The sequence below is a fragment of the Hylobates moloch genome, unplaced genomic scaffold, assembly GCF_009828535.3.
Source record: "Hylobates moloch isolate HMO894 unplaced genomic scaffold, HMol_V3 SCAFFOLD_5, whole genome shotgun sequence".
Lineage (NCBI taxonomy): Eukaryota > Metazoa > Chordata > Mammalia > Primates > Hylobatidae > Hylobates > Hylobates moloch.
In genome coordinates, this window is record NW_026652280.1 from 83,044,503 (window position 1) to 83,060,368 (window position 15,866).

Below are 15,866 nucleotides of genomic sequence, written 5' to 3' on the forward strand. Positions count from 1 at the left end.
TTTTTTTTTTTGAGATGGAGTTTCGCTCTTGTTGTCCAGGCTGGAGTTCAATGGCACGATCTCGGCTCACTGCAACCTCCACCTCCTGGGTTCAAGCGATTCTCCTGCCTCAGCCTCCCGAGTAGCTGGGATTACAGGTGCCCGCCACCACGCCCGGCTAATTTTTTTGTATTTTTAGTAGAGACGGGGTTTCACCGTGTTGGCCAGGCTGGTCCCGAACTCCTGACCTCAGGCGATTCACCTGCCTCAGCCTCCCAAACTGCTGGGATGACAGGTGTGAGCCACTGCACCCAGCCTCCAGGGGGATCTTTCTAAAACCCAATCTGATCAAGTCAATCCTCTGCTTCTCATTTTCCTTGGATTAAGATCAAGCTCCTTAGCATGACTTATCTCCTTCAAAATCTGGTCCCCTGACATCCATCCCCCTTCCCCTTTTTTGTTTGGGGATCCATGTGGTGCTATGGCATTGATCCCATGCCAATGCCAGCCTTTCCCAAGGACCTGGATACCATGAATGCTTCAGAAATGAACTAGAAACCGCCGGGCGCGGTGGCTCACGCCTGTAATCCCAGCACTTTGGGAGGCCGAGGCGGGCGGATCACAAGGTCAAGAGATCGAGACCATCCTGGCTAACACAGTGAAACCCCGTCTCTACTAAAAATACAAAAAATTAGCCGGGCGAGATGGCGGGCGCCTATAGTCCCAGCTACTCGGGAGGCTGAGGCAGGAGAATGGCGTGAACCCCGGGGGGCGGAGACTGCAGTGAGCCGAGATCGCGCCACTGCACTCCAGCCGGGGCGACAGCGAGACTCTGTCTCAAAAAAAAAAGAAAAGAAAAAAAAAAAAAAAAAAGAAATGAACTAGAAACCAAAGCTGGTCCAATCAGCCTGTTGTAAATATAAGACAAAGACCAGGAAGCTGAGCACAGGAGTGTTGGCTGCCATCTTTGATCTTTGGGGAAAGCCAACACTATGGAGAATACCACAAGGAGATGGAAAAAGCCACCCAAGGCCAGGTGCAATGGCTCACACTGTAATCCCAGAACTTTGGGAGGCAGAGGTGGGTGAATCGCTTTAACCTAGGAGTTGGTGACCACCTTGGGCAACATGACGAGACCCCTGCCTCTACAAAAAAAAAAAAAAATTAGCCAGGTGTGGTGGCATGTGCCTGTGGTCCCAGCTACTAGGGAGGCTGAGGTGGGAGGATTGCTTGAACCCAGGAGCCATGAGTGTGCCACTGCACTCCAGCCTGGGCAACAGAGTGAGACCCTGTCTCAAAAAAAAAAAGAAAAGATGGGAGTCTGAGGCATGAGAATCACCTGAACCCGGAGGTGGAGGAGAAAAAGTCACCCAACCAACCTCACTTGAAGTCACTGAACCTCTGGACCTTTTATTTTTATTTTTGAGATGCAGTTTTGCTCTTGCCGCCCAGGCTGGAGTACAATGGCCCAATCTCGGCTCACTGCAACCTCCACCTCCCAGGTTCAGGCAATTCTCCTGCCTCAGCCTCCCGAATAACTGGGATTACAGGCACCCACCACCATGCCCGGCTAATTTTTTTGTATCTTTAGTAGAGACGGGTTTTCACCATGTTAGTCGGGCTGATCTCGAACTTCTGACCTCAGGTGATCTGCCCTCCTCGGCCTCCCAAAGTGCTGGGATTACAGGCGTGAGCCACCACACCTGGCCTGAACCTCTGGACCTTTTAGTTATGTAAGGAGTAGGCCAATACATTTTTTCCTTATTGTTGAAGGCTGGTTGATTTCTGTTTTCTGTCACTTGCAATCAAAGCCTCAGAAACAATACAGCTGTCAACACTATCCCACTTAACAATATGCCTTAGCTACACTCAGCAACTGGAAATGCCCAGGATGCCCCAAATCTCCTCTCTTTCCTCCAAGTCTTTATATATACAATACCTGGGGCCAGGCGCGGTGGCTCACGCCTGTAATCCCAGCACTTTGGGAGGCCAAGGTGGGTGGATCACGAGGTCAGGAGTTCGAGACCAGCCTGGCCAATACAGCAAACACCATCTCTACTAAAAATACAAAAATTAGCTGGGCGTGGTGGCACGTGCCTGTAGTCCCAGCTACTTGGGAGGCTGAGGCAGGAGAATTGCTTGAACCCAGGAGGCGGAGGTTGCAGTGAGCCGAGATCGCACCACTGCACTCCAGCCTGGGCGACAGTGAGACTCCACCTCAAAAAAAAAAAAAAAAAACAATACCTGGAACGAAGCTCCTCCTTTCCTTGCTGTCTAATTCTCTCTCTTTTTTTTTTGTTGTTATTTTGTTTTGTTTGTTTGTTTGTTTGAGACAGTCTCGCTCTGTCGCCCAGGCTGGAGTGCAGTGACATGATCTCGGCTCACCGCAACCTCCACCTCCCAGGTTCAAGCAATTCTCCGCCTCAGCCTCCTGAGTAGCTGGGATTACAGGCGCCTGCCACCACGGTGGCTAATTTTTTGTATTTTTAGTGGAGATGCGGTTTCATCATCTTGGCCAGGCTGGTCTTGAACTCCTGACCCCACGATCCACCCACCTCGGCCTCCCAAAGTGCTGCAGGCGTGAGCCACTGTGCCCGGCCTGGTTTTTTTTGTTGTTGTTTGTTTTCGTTTATTTATTTATTTATTTATTTATTTATTTATTTATTTATTTATTTATTTTGAGACAGTCTCGCTTTGTTGCCCAGGCTGGAGTGCAGTGGCGCGATCTCGGCTTACTGCAACCTCTGCCTCCGAGGTTCAAATGATTCTCCTACCTCAGTCTCTCGAGTAGCTGGGATTGCAGGCGTGTGCCACCATGCCTGGGTAATTTTTTTGTATTTTTACTAGAGACCGGGTTTCACCATGTTGGCCAGGCTGGTCTCATACTCTCGACCTCATGTGATCCACCCAAACTCCTGGCCTCATGTGATCCACCCACCTTGGCCTTCCAAAGTGCTGGGATTTCAGACATGAGCCACTGTGCCTGGCCCCTTGCTGTCTAATTCTTATTTACCTTTCAAAATGAAGCTCAGATATCACCTTCTGCGGGACATCTGCCCCCTCCCTATCTCATCACTTATCACAATCTAATGGAACCACCTACTGGCTTTTGTTTTTTGTTTTTTTGTGTTTTTCTTGAGGCAGGGTCTCACTGAGTCACCCAGGCTGGAGTGCAGTGGCAAGATCACAGCTTACTGCAGCCTCAATCTCCCTGGCTCAAGCATTCCTCTCACCTCAGCCTCCTGGGTAGCTGGGACTACAAGTGTGTGCCACCACACCCAATTAACTTTTTATTTTTTATAGAGATGTGGTCTTGCTATGCTGCCCAGCCTGGTCTTGAACTCCTGGGCTCAAGTTATCTGCCTGCCTCAGCCTCCCAAAGTTCTGGGATTACAGGTATGAGCCACTGCACCTGACCCCACATACCTGTTTATCACCTACTGGAGGCTGTGAGCCCAGAGGGTGGGGCACCTATCTTACCCCAGCAACTTACACAGTTCCACAGCAGCTGGTACACAGTAGGTGCTTAACAAATGGCTGCTGGGAGAATCAGCCTCAGGTGTCCCAAGCACCACTTCCCCAGGAAAGCCCTTCCTAATTGCCCCCAGCTCCCTAACTGCCCCCAGCTCCCTAACTGCCCCCAGCTCCCTTCCTAACTGTTCCTCCCCTCCCTAACTGCCCCCAGCTCCCTTCCTAACTGCTCCTCCCCTCCCTATCTGCCCCCGGCCCCTGTCACTACAGATACCCACACTGGTAGGTCCAAGAAGATCACTTCTGCCAAACCTATCTTGATTTTACCAACATATCAGGACCTGCTCCTTGAAGGCAAAGTCTTGCAATAATAGTAGAAGTAAGAGCCAATTTCAAGTGCTTATTAGTTAGTTTTTCACAACTACATTCCCAAACCCTATTAGTGCAAGTACATAGTAGGTGTTTAAATCCGATTGTTAAATAAATTAGTGGAGGAATAAACAAATGAAATGAATGCATATATATACCAACCACCATGTGCAAAATGCCTCCTCACCTGGGTTATTTTTCCCCCACAGCAGCCCTATTTTCCAGATGAAAGGCTGAGGCTTCAGGTCACCTGCTTAAGATCACACAGCTTGATGGTGGCAGAGCTGAAAGCCAGTCCCAAGCTGGGTGATACCAGAGACATATTTTCAAAATTTTGTGTACCCTCCCTTTCAGTTAAGATGCATGTGGCTGCAGGTAGAGGAACAGCCACTCAGTGATGATTTGGGCAAAGCAGGCATTTTATCTTTCCTCAGGAGTCAGGAGGTCAGTGTCACTACTGACAGAGGCTCAGTGGTCATCAAGGTCTCAGGTGCTTCTTCTTTCTCAGCATTGTCCCTTCCACGTATCAGATTTCTCCTCATGATCACTAGATGGCTGCAGCTGCTCCAAGCATCCCATCCTCTGAGGACAATTTCCAGAGTGGGAGAGGAGGGGCAGGGAGCAGGGGCTTTCTCCTTGGCATTTGTCTTGTTATCAGGAAGAACAACCCTTCCCAGGAATCCCAGAATAGGCCCATGCCCCTTAAACCAATCCCTCAAAGGAGAATAGGATTCCCAGGCTTGGATTGGACCCATGGTGCTTGTACTCCAGCACACCTGCCATGACCCCTACCCATCACCTGAGCAAAGGTGGGGTTCTGCCGTTGTCTTAGTCCATTGTGCTGCTGTAACAGAACATCTGAGACTGGGTTATAAAGAACAGAGGCGCCAGGTGCGGTGGCTCATACCTGTAATCCTAGCACTTTGGGAGGCTAAGGCGGGCGGATCATGAGGTCAGGAGTTCGAAGCCAGCCTGGCCAACATGGTGAACCTCCGTCTCTACTAAAAATACAAAAAATAGCCGGGTGTGGTGGCGGGCGCCTGTAGTCCCAGCTACTCGGGAGACTGAGGCAGAAGAATTGCCTGAACCCAGGAGGTGGAGGTTGCATTGAGCCGAGATGGCACCACTGCACTCCAGCCTGGCGACAGAGCAAGACTCGGTCTCAAAAAAAAAAAAAAAAAAAGAGGCCGGGTGCGGTGGCTCCTGCCTGTAATCCCAGCACTTTGGGAGGCTGAGATGGGTGGATCACCTAAGATCAGGAGTTCGAAACCAGCCTAGCCAACATGGTGAAACCCCGTCTCTACTACAAATACAAAAAAAAAAAATTAGCTGGGCATGGTGGCACATGCTTGTAATCCCAGCTACTTGGGAGGCTGAGGCAGGAGAATCACTTGAATCCAGGAGGCGGAAGTTGCAGTGAGCCGAGATCGCCCCATTGCACTCTAGCCTGGGCAACAGAGTGAGATTCTGTCTTAAAAAAATAACAACAACAACAAAAGATTACTGGGGCCATGCTGGTGGTTGGCTACACAGGCCAGATAAGAGGTCTGGTACTAGAGAGGGTTCTGGGGGCGGAGGTCCTGAAGGAAGAAACAGAGATTTTGGGAAACATGGAGCCTTGGGAGTGTGTTAGTTTTCCCGGGCTGCCCTAATGAAGTATCACAAACCAGATGGCTTAAAACAACAGCAATTCGTTTTGTCCCAGTTCTCCCAGAAGCTCAGAATCAAGGCGTTGGCAGAGCTGGTTCCTTTTCTAGGCTCTGAGGGAAAACCCACTGCATGCCTCTCTCCTTGGCAGTCCTTGACTCCTAGTTGCCTCGTTCCAGTCTCTGGCTCTGGCTTCACATGCTGTCTTCCTGCTGTATCTCAAATCTCCCTCTGCTTTCTCTTCTAAGGACACCAGTCACTGGATTTAGGGCCCACCCTAAATCCAGGATGATCTCATCCCAAGAGCTTTAACTTAATTACATCTGCAAAGACTCTATTTCCAATTAAGTTCACATTCACAGATACAGGGTAGGGGGATAGTTAGGACTTGAACATATAATCTGGGGGGATTCTATTCAACCCGCTGTGGGAGATATCTCCATGGAGGGGCTGTTGGTGTATGACCTAATAGTTCCATCTGTAGGGCTCAGGTGTTACCTCCTCTAGGGACTTTGCTTCTTTTGTGCCCCACAGCACCTGTGCCTGCCGCCATCACTGCCCATATTCCTTCAGCTAACATTTACTGAGTGCGTGCTCTACACCAGGCACCAAGCTGGTGCCAAATTTAGCATATAAAAATACAAGACGGCTGGGCATGGTGGCTCATGCCTGTAATCCCAGCACTCTGAGAGGCCAAGGCGAGGGCATCACTTGAGATCAGGAGTTTGAGACCAGCCTGACCAACATGGTGAAACCTCGTCTCTACTAAAAATACAAAGATTAGCCGAGTGTGGTGGTGCACACCTGTAATCCCAGCTACTTGGGAGGCTGAGGCAGGAGAATAGCTTGAACTTGGCAGCGGGAGGTTGCAGTGGGCCAGGATGGTGCCACTACATTCCAGCCTGGAGACAGAACAAGATTCTGTCTCAAATTATTTTATTATTTTAATTTATTTTTTTTCCTCCCAGGTTCAAGCAATTCTACTGCCTCATCCTCCCAAGTAGCTGGGATTACAGATGCCCACCACCACGCCCGGCTAATTTTTGTATTTTTAGTAGAGATGGAGTTTCACCATGTTGGCCAGGCTGGTCTTGAACTCTTTACCTCATGTGATCCACATGCCTCAGCCTCCCAAAGTGCTGGGATAACAGACGTGAGCCACTGTGCCTGGCCAGTTAAATTTAAATTTCAGATAAATGGTAGTCGGGCATGGTGGTGCGCAGCTGTAATCCTACCTACTTGGGAGGCTGAGGCAGGAGAATCACTTAAACCCGGGAAGCGGAGGTTGCAGTGAGTCGAGATCGTGCCACTGCACTGCACTCCAGCAGAGTGCCACAGAGTGAGACCCTGTCTAAAAATAAATAAATAAAATAGAAAATAAATTTCAGATAAACAGTGAGTTTCAGTTTGTCCCACTTATGGAATCTGGCAACCCTAATAGCAGAAACGCACAGTCCCCCACTGCAGGGAGCACAGGATGCCACACGGAGCAGCAGCCCTGGCCAAGCGGGCAGGGGTGGAACAACCGTACAGAGTTTAGAGCCGCAGAAGGCCTTTAACTGACCAACCAGATGTGGGTTTTAGAAAAACAGGGGCGTGTGGTGTCACAGGAGCCAAGGGAAGAACAGTGTTTCAAGGAAGAGGGAGGGAATAACAGAGCTACATGTTGCAGGAAGGGCCGGAAAGCTGAGGCTGAGACAGGGAAGCACAGTTGGAGTTAGCAAAACTGCTGGAGGCACCAGGAGGGAGCAGGGGACAGCAGCCAAGTTTCAGGGGTTGAGGAGTGAGAGGAATGAGAAGCTAAGGAGGGAGACACAGGGTAGTCTGCTGCCTCCACAAGCTTTTTTTGTGTGTGTGTTTTTGTTGTTGTTTTTGTCACCCAGGCTGCAGTGCAGTGGCGAGATCTCGGCTCACTGCAACCTCCGCCTCCTGGGTTCAAGTGATTCTCCTGCCTCAGCCTCCCGAGTAGCTGGGATTACAAGCGTGCATCACCACTCCCGGCTAATTTTTTGTAGCTTTGGTAGAGGCGGGGTTTTGCCATGTTGGCCAGGTGGTCTCAAACGTCTGACCTCAAGTGATCACCTGCCCTGGCCTCCTAAAGTGCTGGGATTATAGGCGCGAGCCACCACCCCCTGCCTCCTACAAGCCTCCCCCTAGGGCGGGCGGGAGCCAGGAAGGAGCACAAGCGAAGGAGGCCTGGGGAGAGAGGTTCACAGCCGGGAGGGACCCTGAGGGGCCTTAGCGTTTGACACTGTAGGTGGACCTGGCCTTGGGTGGCAGGAGGAGAAGTGTAAATTCAGATTCTTCTGGGGAAGTCCGGGGACTCTCAGCTGCCCACTCATCACAGTGCGATGACTGCCCTCCCCAAACATGCTCTCCCTCTCGGCAGGAGCTGTCTCCCAAGCTGTTCCTTCGAACAGAAGGCAAAGCGGAGCACATGGCGGCCCCCGTGCCTTGGCTGAATGAAGGAGTGAATGAATATTTGGGAGCGGCTGAGGGCCACAGAGGGAGAAGAGGGCAAAGCCTGGAGGTTGGGAGTGGCTGTGTCTGAGGAATAGGGAGGAAGAGGCAGTGGAGGAGGGAGGAGCCAGGGAGTCCAGGGGCCTGGGAGAGATGAGGGAGACAGAGTCCCTTTCCAGAGAAGTTGGAGCTGAGCGTGGAGAAGGGGCACTTCAGCCCCCTGCGTGGGGGTTGGAGAGAAGGGTAAATGAGGCAGCATAGAAAGCCTGGTCAATGCGGGTGTGGCGGGAGGGATGCGATGCCAGGGAAGGGAGAAGGGGACACATACTTTTTTTTTTTTTGAGATAGAGTCTTGCTCTATTGCCCAGGCTGGAGTGTAGTGGTGCAATATTGGCTCACTGCAACCTCCGCCTGTAGGGTTCAAGCGATTCTCCTGCCTCAGCCTCCCAAGTAGCTGGGACTACAGGTGTGCGTTACTACGCCTGGCTAATTTTTTTTTTTTTTTTGAGATAGAGTCTCGCTCTGTTGCCCAGGCTGGAGTGCGGTGGTGCGATCTCTGCTCACTGCAACCTCTGCCTCCCAGGTTCAAGCAATTCTCTGCCTCAGCCTCCCGAGTAGCCGGGATTACAGGTGCCCGCCACCAGGTCCGGCTAACTTTTGTATTTTTAGTAGAGACGGGGTTTCACCTCTTTTTTTTTTTTTTTTTTTTGAGATGGAGTCTCCCTCTGTTGCCCAGGCTGGAGTGCAGTGGCTCAATCTTGGCCCACTGCAACCTCCGCCTTTTGGGTTCAAGCGATTCTCCTGCTTCAGCCTCCTGAGTAGCTGGGACTATAGGCACCTGCCACCAGGCCCAGCTAGTTTTTGTATTTTTAGTAGAGATGGGGTTTCACCATATTGGCTAGGCTGGTCTCGAATCCACCCTCGTGATCCACCAGCCTCGGCCTCCCAAAGTGCTGGGATTACAGGCGTGAGCTACTGCACCTGGCCTAACTTTTATATTTTTGGTAGAGACGGGGTTTCACCATGTTGCCCAGGCTGGTCTCAAACTCCTGGCCTCAGGCGATCCACCCCCCTCAGCCTCCCAAAGTGCTGGGATTACAGGTGTGAGCCACCGCGCCTGGCCGCTTTGATATACTTTTGTATGGGTGTATGGGGTTCTGTTCCTGCCCCAGGCCTTGCCATTCATCCCATCTTATTTAATTCTCACAACCACCCCTAGAAGATTTTACTGAAGACAAAGATGATTGCTACTGGTGGTCTCACTTTACAAATAAGGAAACTGAGTCTCAGAGATAGTAGGCACCTTGCCTCAAGTCACAAGGCCAACAAGTAGCAGAAAGGAGATTTAAACACAGGTTGGTCCAACTCCAGAGCAGGCTCTGTCCACCACCCCATAAGAACAAGGAAGCCCTGAGCAGGAGAGATGGCCCATAATCAGGGCAGGCCTCAGACAGAAGGATGCTGCCTTGGGGCAGAAATAGGGCACTGGGCCTTTTCGGGCCTCTTGGGTGGCCTGGATGATGTCACCTCCCCCAAGGACTACTGGGCTCACCTCCCAGGCCTTGCCTGGTTTCCAGCAAATTCCAGCAGGCTGGGGGAGCAGGGAGCAAACCCAAGAGTGGGGCGTGGCAGAAGGGACAGGGCACAGGGGATGGTGGTGGCAGTCATCTGTGCACTGAAACAGCTGACCATGAAGTTCCCCGTAGGTAAGGAGACCAGAAAAAACAAAACACAGTGGGGACTGTGCCGAGGTGAGGGTGGAGTCTCATCCCCCACCTTATCCACTCCCTCACACCGCCCTGGCTCTGCAAATCCTTTTCTGTCAGTTGAAATTTCCTTGCCTAGGCTGGGCGCGGTGGCTCACGCCTGTAATCACAACACTTTGGGAGGCTGTGGCAGTCGGATCATGAGGTCAGGTGTTCAAGACCAGCCTGACCAACATGGTGAAACCCCCATCTCTACTAAAGATACAAAAATTAGCCAGACACAGTGGCACATGCCTGTAGTCCCAGCTACTCAGGAGGCTGAGGCAGGATAATCGCTGAATCGGGGAGGGGAGGTTGCAGTGAGCCGATATTGCACCACTGCACTCCAGCCTGGGCATCACAGCTAGACTCCATCTCAAAAAAGAAAAGAAAAGAAATTTCTAGGCCGGGCATGGTGGCTCATGCCTGTAATCCCAGCACTTTGGGAGGCTGAGGCGGGTAGATCACGAGATCAGGAGTTCAATACCAGCCTGGCCAAGATGGTGAAACCCCGTCTCTACTAAAAATACAAAAACATTAGCCAAGCATGGTGGCGGGCGCCTGTAATCCCAGCTACTGGGGAGGCTGAGGCAGAGAATTGCTTGAACCCAGGAGACAGAGGTTGCAGTGAGCCAAGATTGTGCCACTGCACTGCACTCCAGCGCACTCCAGCCTGGCGACAGAGCAAGACTCTGTCTCAAAAAAAAAAGAAATTTCCTTGCCTTCTCTTCCTTCTTCAAGGATAAGCTCAGATATCCCCTCTTCCCACCTGGCTACCCTCCTTCCACTCTCAGCTCCCTCTCCTGGTCCCTAGAGGGCTGGCAACCACAACAAATTTCCTGACCACACAATAGGGCTGTCAGGCCAAAGATTCACTCATTCCAGTCTAACTGCATTCCCTCCACGGCCTCATCCAGTCTCACAGCTTTTTTTTTTTTTCTTCTTGTGGTAGAGACAGGGCCTCGCTATGTTGCACAAGCTGGTCTTGAGCTCCTGAGCTCAAGGGACCCGTCTACCTCGGCCTCCCAAAGTGCTGGGATTACAGGCATGAGCCACCACACTTGGCCTCCGTCTCACAGTTTTATTAATTTATTTATTTTAAAAAATCAAATTTGATTTTGTCTTTTTTTTTATTATTATTATTATTTTTGAGAGGGAGTCTCGTTCTGTTACCCAGCCTGAAGTGCAGTGGTGCAATCTCAGCTCATTGCAACCTCTGCCTCCTGGGTTCAAGCGATTCTCCTGCCTCAGCCTCCCGAGTAGCTGAGATTACAGGAGCCTGCCACCATGGCCAGCTAAGGTTTTTTTGTACTTTAGTAGAGACAGGGTTTCACCATGTTGGTCAGGCTGGTTTCAAACTCCTGACCTCAAATGATCTGTCTGCCTCAGCCTCCCTAAGTGTTGGGATTACAGGCGTGAGCCACCACACCCGGCCAGTCTCACAGCTTTAAATATTATCTATGCGCCGACTGTGCCGAAATTGTTATCTCCAGTGTGGACCCCTCTCCTGAGCTCAACTCTGACTACCCCACGTCTCCACCAGAACGTCCAAAAAGCACTCAGACCTGATGTGGCCAAAACAGAATCCTGATCTTCCCTATACTCAAGCAAGCTCCTTTCAAAGTCATCCACATCTCAATTGAAGCCACTCCATTTTTCTAGCAGCTCAGGCTAAAAACCATGAAGGTAGCTTGGCTCTGATCCTTCCCTCACACCTCACACCCAATCTGCAAGTCCTGTAGGCTCTACCTTCAATGCCCTTCTCCCACGTCTGCCGCTGCTCAACCATGGAGGCTTTATCTGTTGCCTTGATTATAGCAGTGGCCTCTGCACCGTCCTTTTTTTTTTTTTTTTTTTTGAGACAGAGTCTTGCTCTGTTGCCCAGACTGGAGTGCAGTGGCCTGATGTCTGCTCACTGCAAACTTCGCCTCCCAGGTTCAAGCGATTCTCCTGCCTCAGCCTCTCGAGTAGCTGGGATTATAGGCCCCTGCCATCATGCCTGGCTAGTTTTTGTATTTTTAGTAGAGACGGGGTTTCACTATGTTGGCCAGGCTGGTCTCAAACTCCTGACCTCAAGTGATCTACCTGTCTCAGCCTCCCAAAGTGCAGGGATTACAGGTGTGAGCCACCACCTTGCCCAGCCTGGACTGTCCTTCCTTTGACCTTGTCCCTACATTCTCATCTCAACCCAGAAGCCGGGGTGGTTCTAGGACCTCCTCTGCCTGGAATGCCCTTCCCCCAGACGTCCTCATTACTTGCTCCCTCACCTTCAGATCTTGACTCAAGTATCACCTCATGTTTGCCTTTCCTGAGCATCATAGTTAAAACCATAAGTCTCTCTCTTTTTTTTTTTGAGATGGAGTTTCATTCTTGTTGCCCAGGCTGGAGTACAACAGTACGATCTTGGCTCACTGCAACCTTTGACTCCCCAATTCAAGTGATTCTCCTGCTTCAGCCTCCCAAGTAGCTGGGATTACAGGCATGTGCCACCACACCCAGCTAATTTTGTATTTTTAGTAGAGATGGGGTTTCTCCATGTTGGTCAGGCTGGTCTTGAACTCCTGACCTCAGGTAATCCTCCCGCCTTGGCCTCCCAAAGTGCTGGGATTACAGTCGTGAGCCACCATGCCCGGCCTTTTTTATTTATTTATTTATTTATTTATTTTATTTTATTTTTCGAGACAGTCTCGCTCTGTTGCCCAGGCTGGAGTGCAGTGGCATTATCCTGGCTCACTGCAAGCTCCGCCTTCGGGTTCATGCCATTCTTCTGCCTCAGTCTCCCAAGTAGCTGGGACTACAGGCACCTGCCACCACACCCGGCTAATTTTTTTGTATTTTTAGTAGAGATGGGGTTTCGTGGTGTTAGCCAGGATGGTCTTGATCTCCTGACCTCGTGATCCGCCTGCCTCGGCCTCCCAAAGTGCTGGGATTACAGGCATGAGCCACCGCGCCCAGCTTTTATTTATTTTTTTTGAGACCGAGTCTGGCTCTGTTACCCAGGCTGGAGTTCAGTGGCACTATCGGCTCACGGCAACCTTCACCTCCCGGGCTCAAGCAATCCTCTAACCTCAGCCTCCGGAGTAGCTGGGACCACAAGTGCACACCACCACGCCTGGCTAATTTTTTTTTATTTTTAAATTTTTTTGTAGAGACAGGATCTCACTCTTGTTGCCCAGGCTGGTCTCAAAGTCGTGAGCTCAAGCAGTTCGCCCATCTCAGCCTCCTAAAGTGTTGGGATTACAGGTGTGAGGCACTGCGCCAGGCCGAAACTATAAATCTTGACCTTCCCTGTGCTCTCTCCCTGCTTTTTCTTCCTTCTAGAGCCTGTATCATTTAACTTACTATGTATATTACCTATTTATTTCATCTATTATCGGTCTCTTCCTTCTAGGATACAAGGGTGGTGCCTATTCTGTTTCTTATTGTTGTTTTCCTTGCTGCTTGGAACAGTGCCTAGCATACAGTAGGCGCTGGATAAATGTTGCTGAGGCCACCACTGAACTGAGCACTAAGGTTGGAATAATGAGGCTAAGCACAGTGGCTGACGCCTGTAATCCTAGCACTTTGGGAGGCCAAAGTGGGAGGATCGCTTGGGCCCAGGAGTTTGGGACCAGTCTGGGTAACATAGTGAGACCCCATCTCAACAAAAAATAAATAAAAATTGAGCTGCGTGTGGTAGTGCACACCTGTAGTCCCAGCTACTCAGGAAGCTGAGGCGGGAGGATCGCTTGAGCCCAGGAGGTCGAGGCTGCAGTGAGCTGTGATTGCACCACTGCACTCCAGCCTGGGCGACCGCGAGACCCTGTCTCTTAAAAAAACAAAAAGATGGAATAATGAGCAAAACCTGAAAAAGTCCATGAAGCTTAAGTGTTGGGCAGCATTTCACTAATTTTCGTGTCTAAGACCCTACACCTGGGGAGCACTAGGAAGTGAAGACTCTGGCTCCACCCCTGGAGATTCTGGGGTAGGTTGCAGGGGTATGCACATTGCGGGAGCGCCCCCGGCGGTTTGGATTCGGGCCACGCTGGGTCACTCCGGTGTGCTGGGGATGGGTTGAAATTAAAACTGTCCGGGATGCCTGGTGTTTACGCTAACAGCACCATCCACTCTCTCCTAAACAGTGCTTACGTGCCCGTCTCCCCTCTAAACCCTGAGGTGTGGCGCTGAGATGGCACCTCGCTCCTCTCTGTGCCCCCTGGGCTCAGCACCGTAGGTGCGAGTTAATTTTTATTGAGAACGTGAATGAATGGAGGGGGAATGAATGGTTAGAAGACGAATGAATGAATAACAGGACTCTGGTTAGAAAAGGAATTTCAAGGCCGGGCGCGGTGGCTCAAGCCTGTAATCCCAGCGCTTTGGGAGGCCGAGGCGGGCGGATCACGAGGTCAGGAGATCGAGACCATCCTGGCTAACATGGTGAAACCCCGTCTCTACTAAAAATACAAAAAATTAGCCGGACGTGTTGGCGGGCGCCTGTAGCCCCAGCTACTCGGGAGGCTGAGGCAGGAGAATGGCGTGAACCCGGGAGGCAGAGTTTGCAGTGAGCCGAGATCGCGCCACTGCACTCCAGCCTGGGGGACAGAGCAAGACTCCGTCTCAAAAAAAAAAAAAAAAAAAGAAAAGGAATTTCAAGAGTCAAGATCCGGAAGGTGGGAAAGTTTCCAAAGACTTCCGCTACGCGCGCTAGGGCTCTGGAGGGGCAGGTACTTCGGAGGTCGAGACGCGATTGGCCGCCTGGGAATGTGGTTGCGCCGCCGGCTGCTACCCGCGGGGCCAAGGAGTCGCTGGCCGCAGGGGAGGTGCTGCCAACCACCCGGCCCCTAGCGGCGTGCGGCTCACGGCCTGGGTGAGCAGCCATGCCTGGCGCCGCCGTTACCATAGTTACAGACGCAGCCCTGCGAGGGGGCGGGCCCGGGCCGCACGTCATTCCCGGCGCGACGCTCCTCCGCGCTCCCGCCTCCTCCTGGTCGGAGACCCTCGGCCATCCCAGCGGGCGCTCCACCTGCGCGCCGGCTCCCCGCTCCCCTACACCAGTTCTGCGCCGGCGCGGTACGAGGTCGCGCGGGGGAGCTGCGAGGCGCATGCGCGGTGCGGGGCCCGCCGCTCTGCCGCCGACGCCGTTGCAGCCGCCGCCGTTGCCGCCTCCCTGCCGGCTAGTGTGTGAAGAAGCTGCACGTTGTCGCCGCCGCTATGGGGGTGAGTGAGGCAGAGAGAAGAGATGGGAGGTCCGGGGCGCTCTTCGCTACCCTCGCCCCCTTTGTTCTTAAACCTCCTCTCACGTGACCCCGACCCCCTCCAGCCTCACGTGACCCCTGACCCCCACATGACCTGACTCCCCCATTCTAAGGGTCCCTACGCTAGGCCTAGCCCGGGAGTCCTCTGAAGAGCCCCTTGTCCGGGGCCCCACCCCCTCGGCGCCCCCAGCGTCACGCCCGCCCCTTCCTGCCTCGCGGACCCGTTACCGGCCTCTCCACCCCCGTCCCCCGCGGGGACCCTGGGGTTAGCCTCCTGCTCCCCCAGGGTCACTCATCACCTGGCTGTCACCAGCTTCGTCGCTTTTCACATCCGAGGTCAACCCTGGCTTGGAGGGAATTGAAGCCCAGAGGAAAGAAGGCGCCTAGCCAAGGTCACACTGGCGGGGGCGTCAGACCCCACCTTGGGCCTCCCAAATCCCAGTCCACTGCGCTTCCCGCTACTCGAGTCTCAGCGAAGCCGGTTCCCCTACACTCTTTCGAAACCTCTTCACCAGGTTCCTGCTGCTCCTGATAAACACAGCCTTCCTTTCCCATAGACTCCTTCCTGCCTTCGACGCCTCCTGGTTGCAATGAAATGGTTCTTATGACCACTTGGGTTGTTAGGGGTTTTGGTAGTGCAGGTGTTTTTGCAAGCGGAGGGCTGTGCAGTCGTGCGGGGAAGATGCCGGGAGGCGGGGGCGGCGGCCCAGCCGCGGATGGATATTGACCACCTGTTCCGTGCCGGCAGCCTGGAGGTGCATTTTAGTTTACTTTCCCGGGATATTCGGTAGGGCAGAAGTTATTTGCAAGTTTCTGTGCGTTCACCGTACTAAGTCTCAATTACAGCAGTATCAGTCACCCTCCTAAAAAGATAACGCCTTTCCTAGTATTGGCTGTATTTTTTTTTTTAATGGAGTTTTGCTCTTGTCGCTGAAGCTGGAGTGCAATGGCGCGATCTCGG

At 52.2% G+C, this 15,866-nt stretch overlaps 1 protein-coding gene across 14 annotated transcripts in view; it reads left to right on the forward strand.

The window, feature by feature from the left end:
• The first annotated feature begins 14,629 nt into the window (after window positions 1–14,629).
• The window catches only part of NAA40 (N-alpha-acetyltransferase 40, NatD catalytic subunit), a 32,242-nt gene continuing 31,005 nt past the window's right edge, over window positions 14,630–15,866 (forward strand). For 5 of the 14 annotated variants that reach the window (XM_058438844.1, XM_058438845.1, XM_032153192.2 and 2 more), the window contains exon 1: window positions 14,631–14,867. In XM_058438844.1, the coding sequence (XP_058294827.1) occupies window positions 14,862–14,867 (6 nt within the window). In that variant the 5' untranslated portion in view covers window positions 14,631–14,861. Of the gene's footprint in view, window positions 14,868–15,138; window positions 15,298–15,866 lie in introns of those variants that run through there. The other 9 variants (XR_009213547.1, XM_032153190.2, XM_058438846.1 and 6 more) reach the window with 4 other exon arrangements.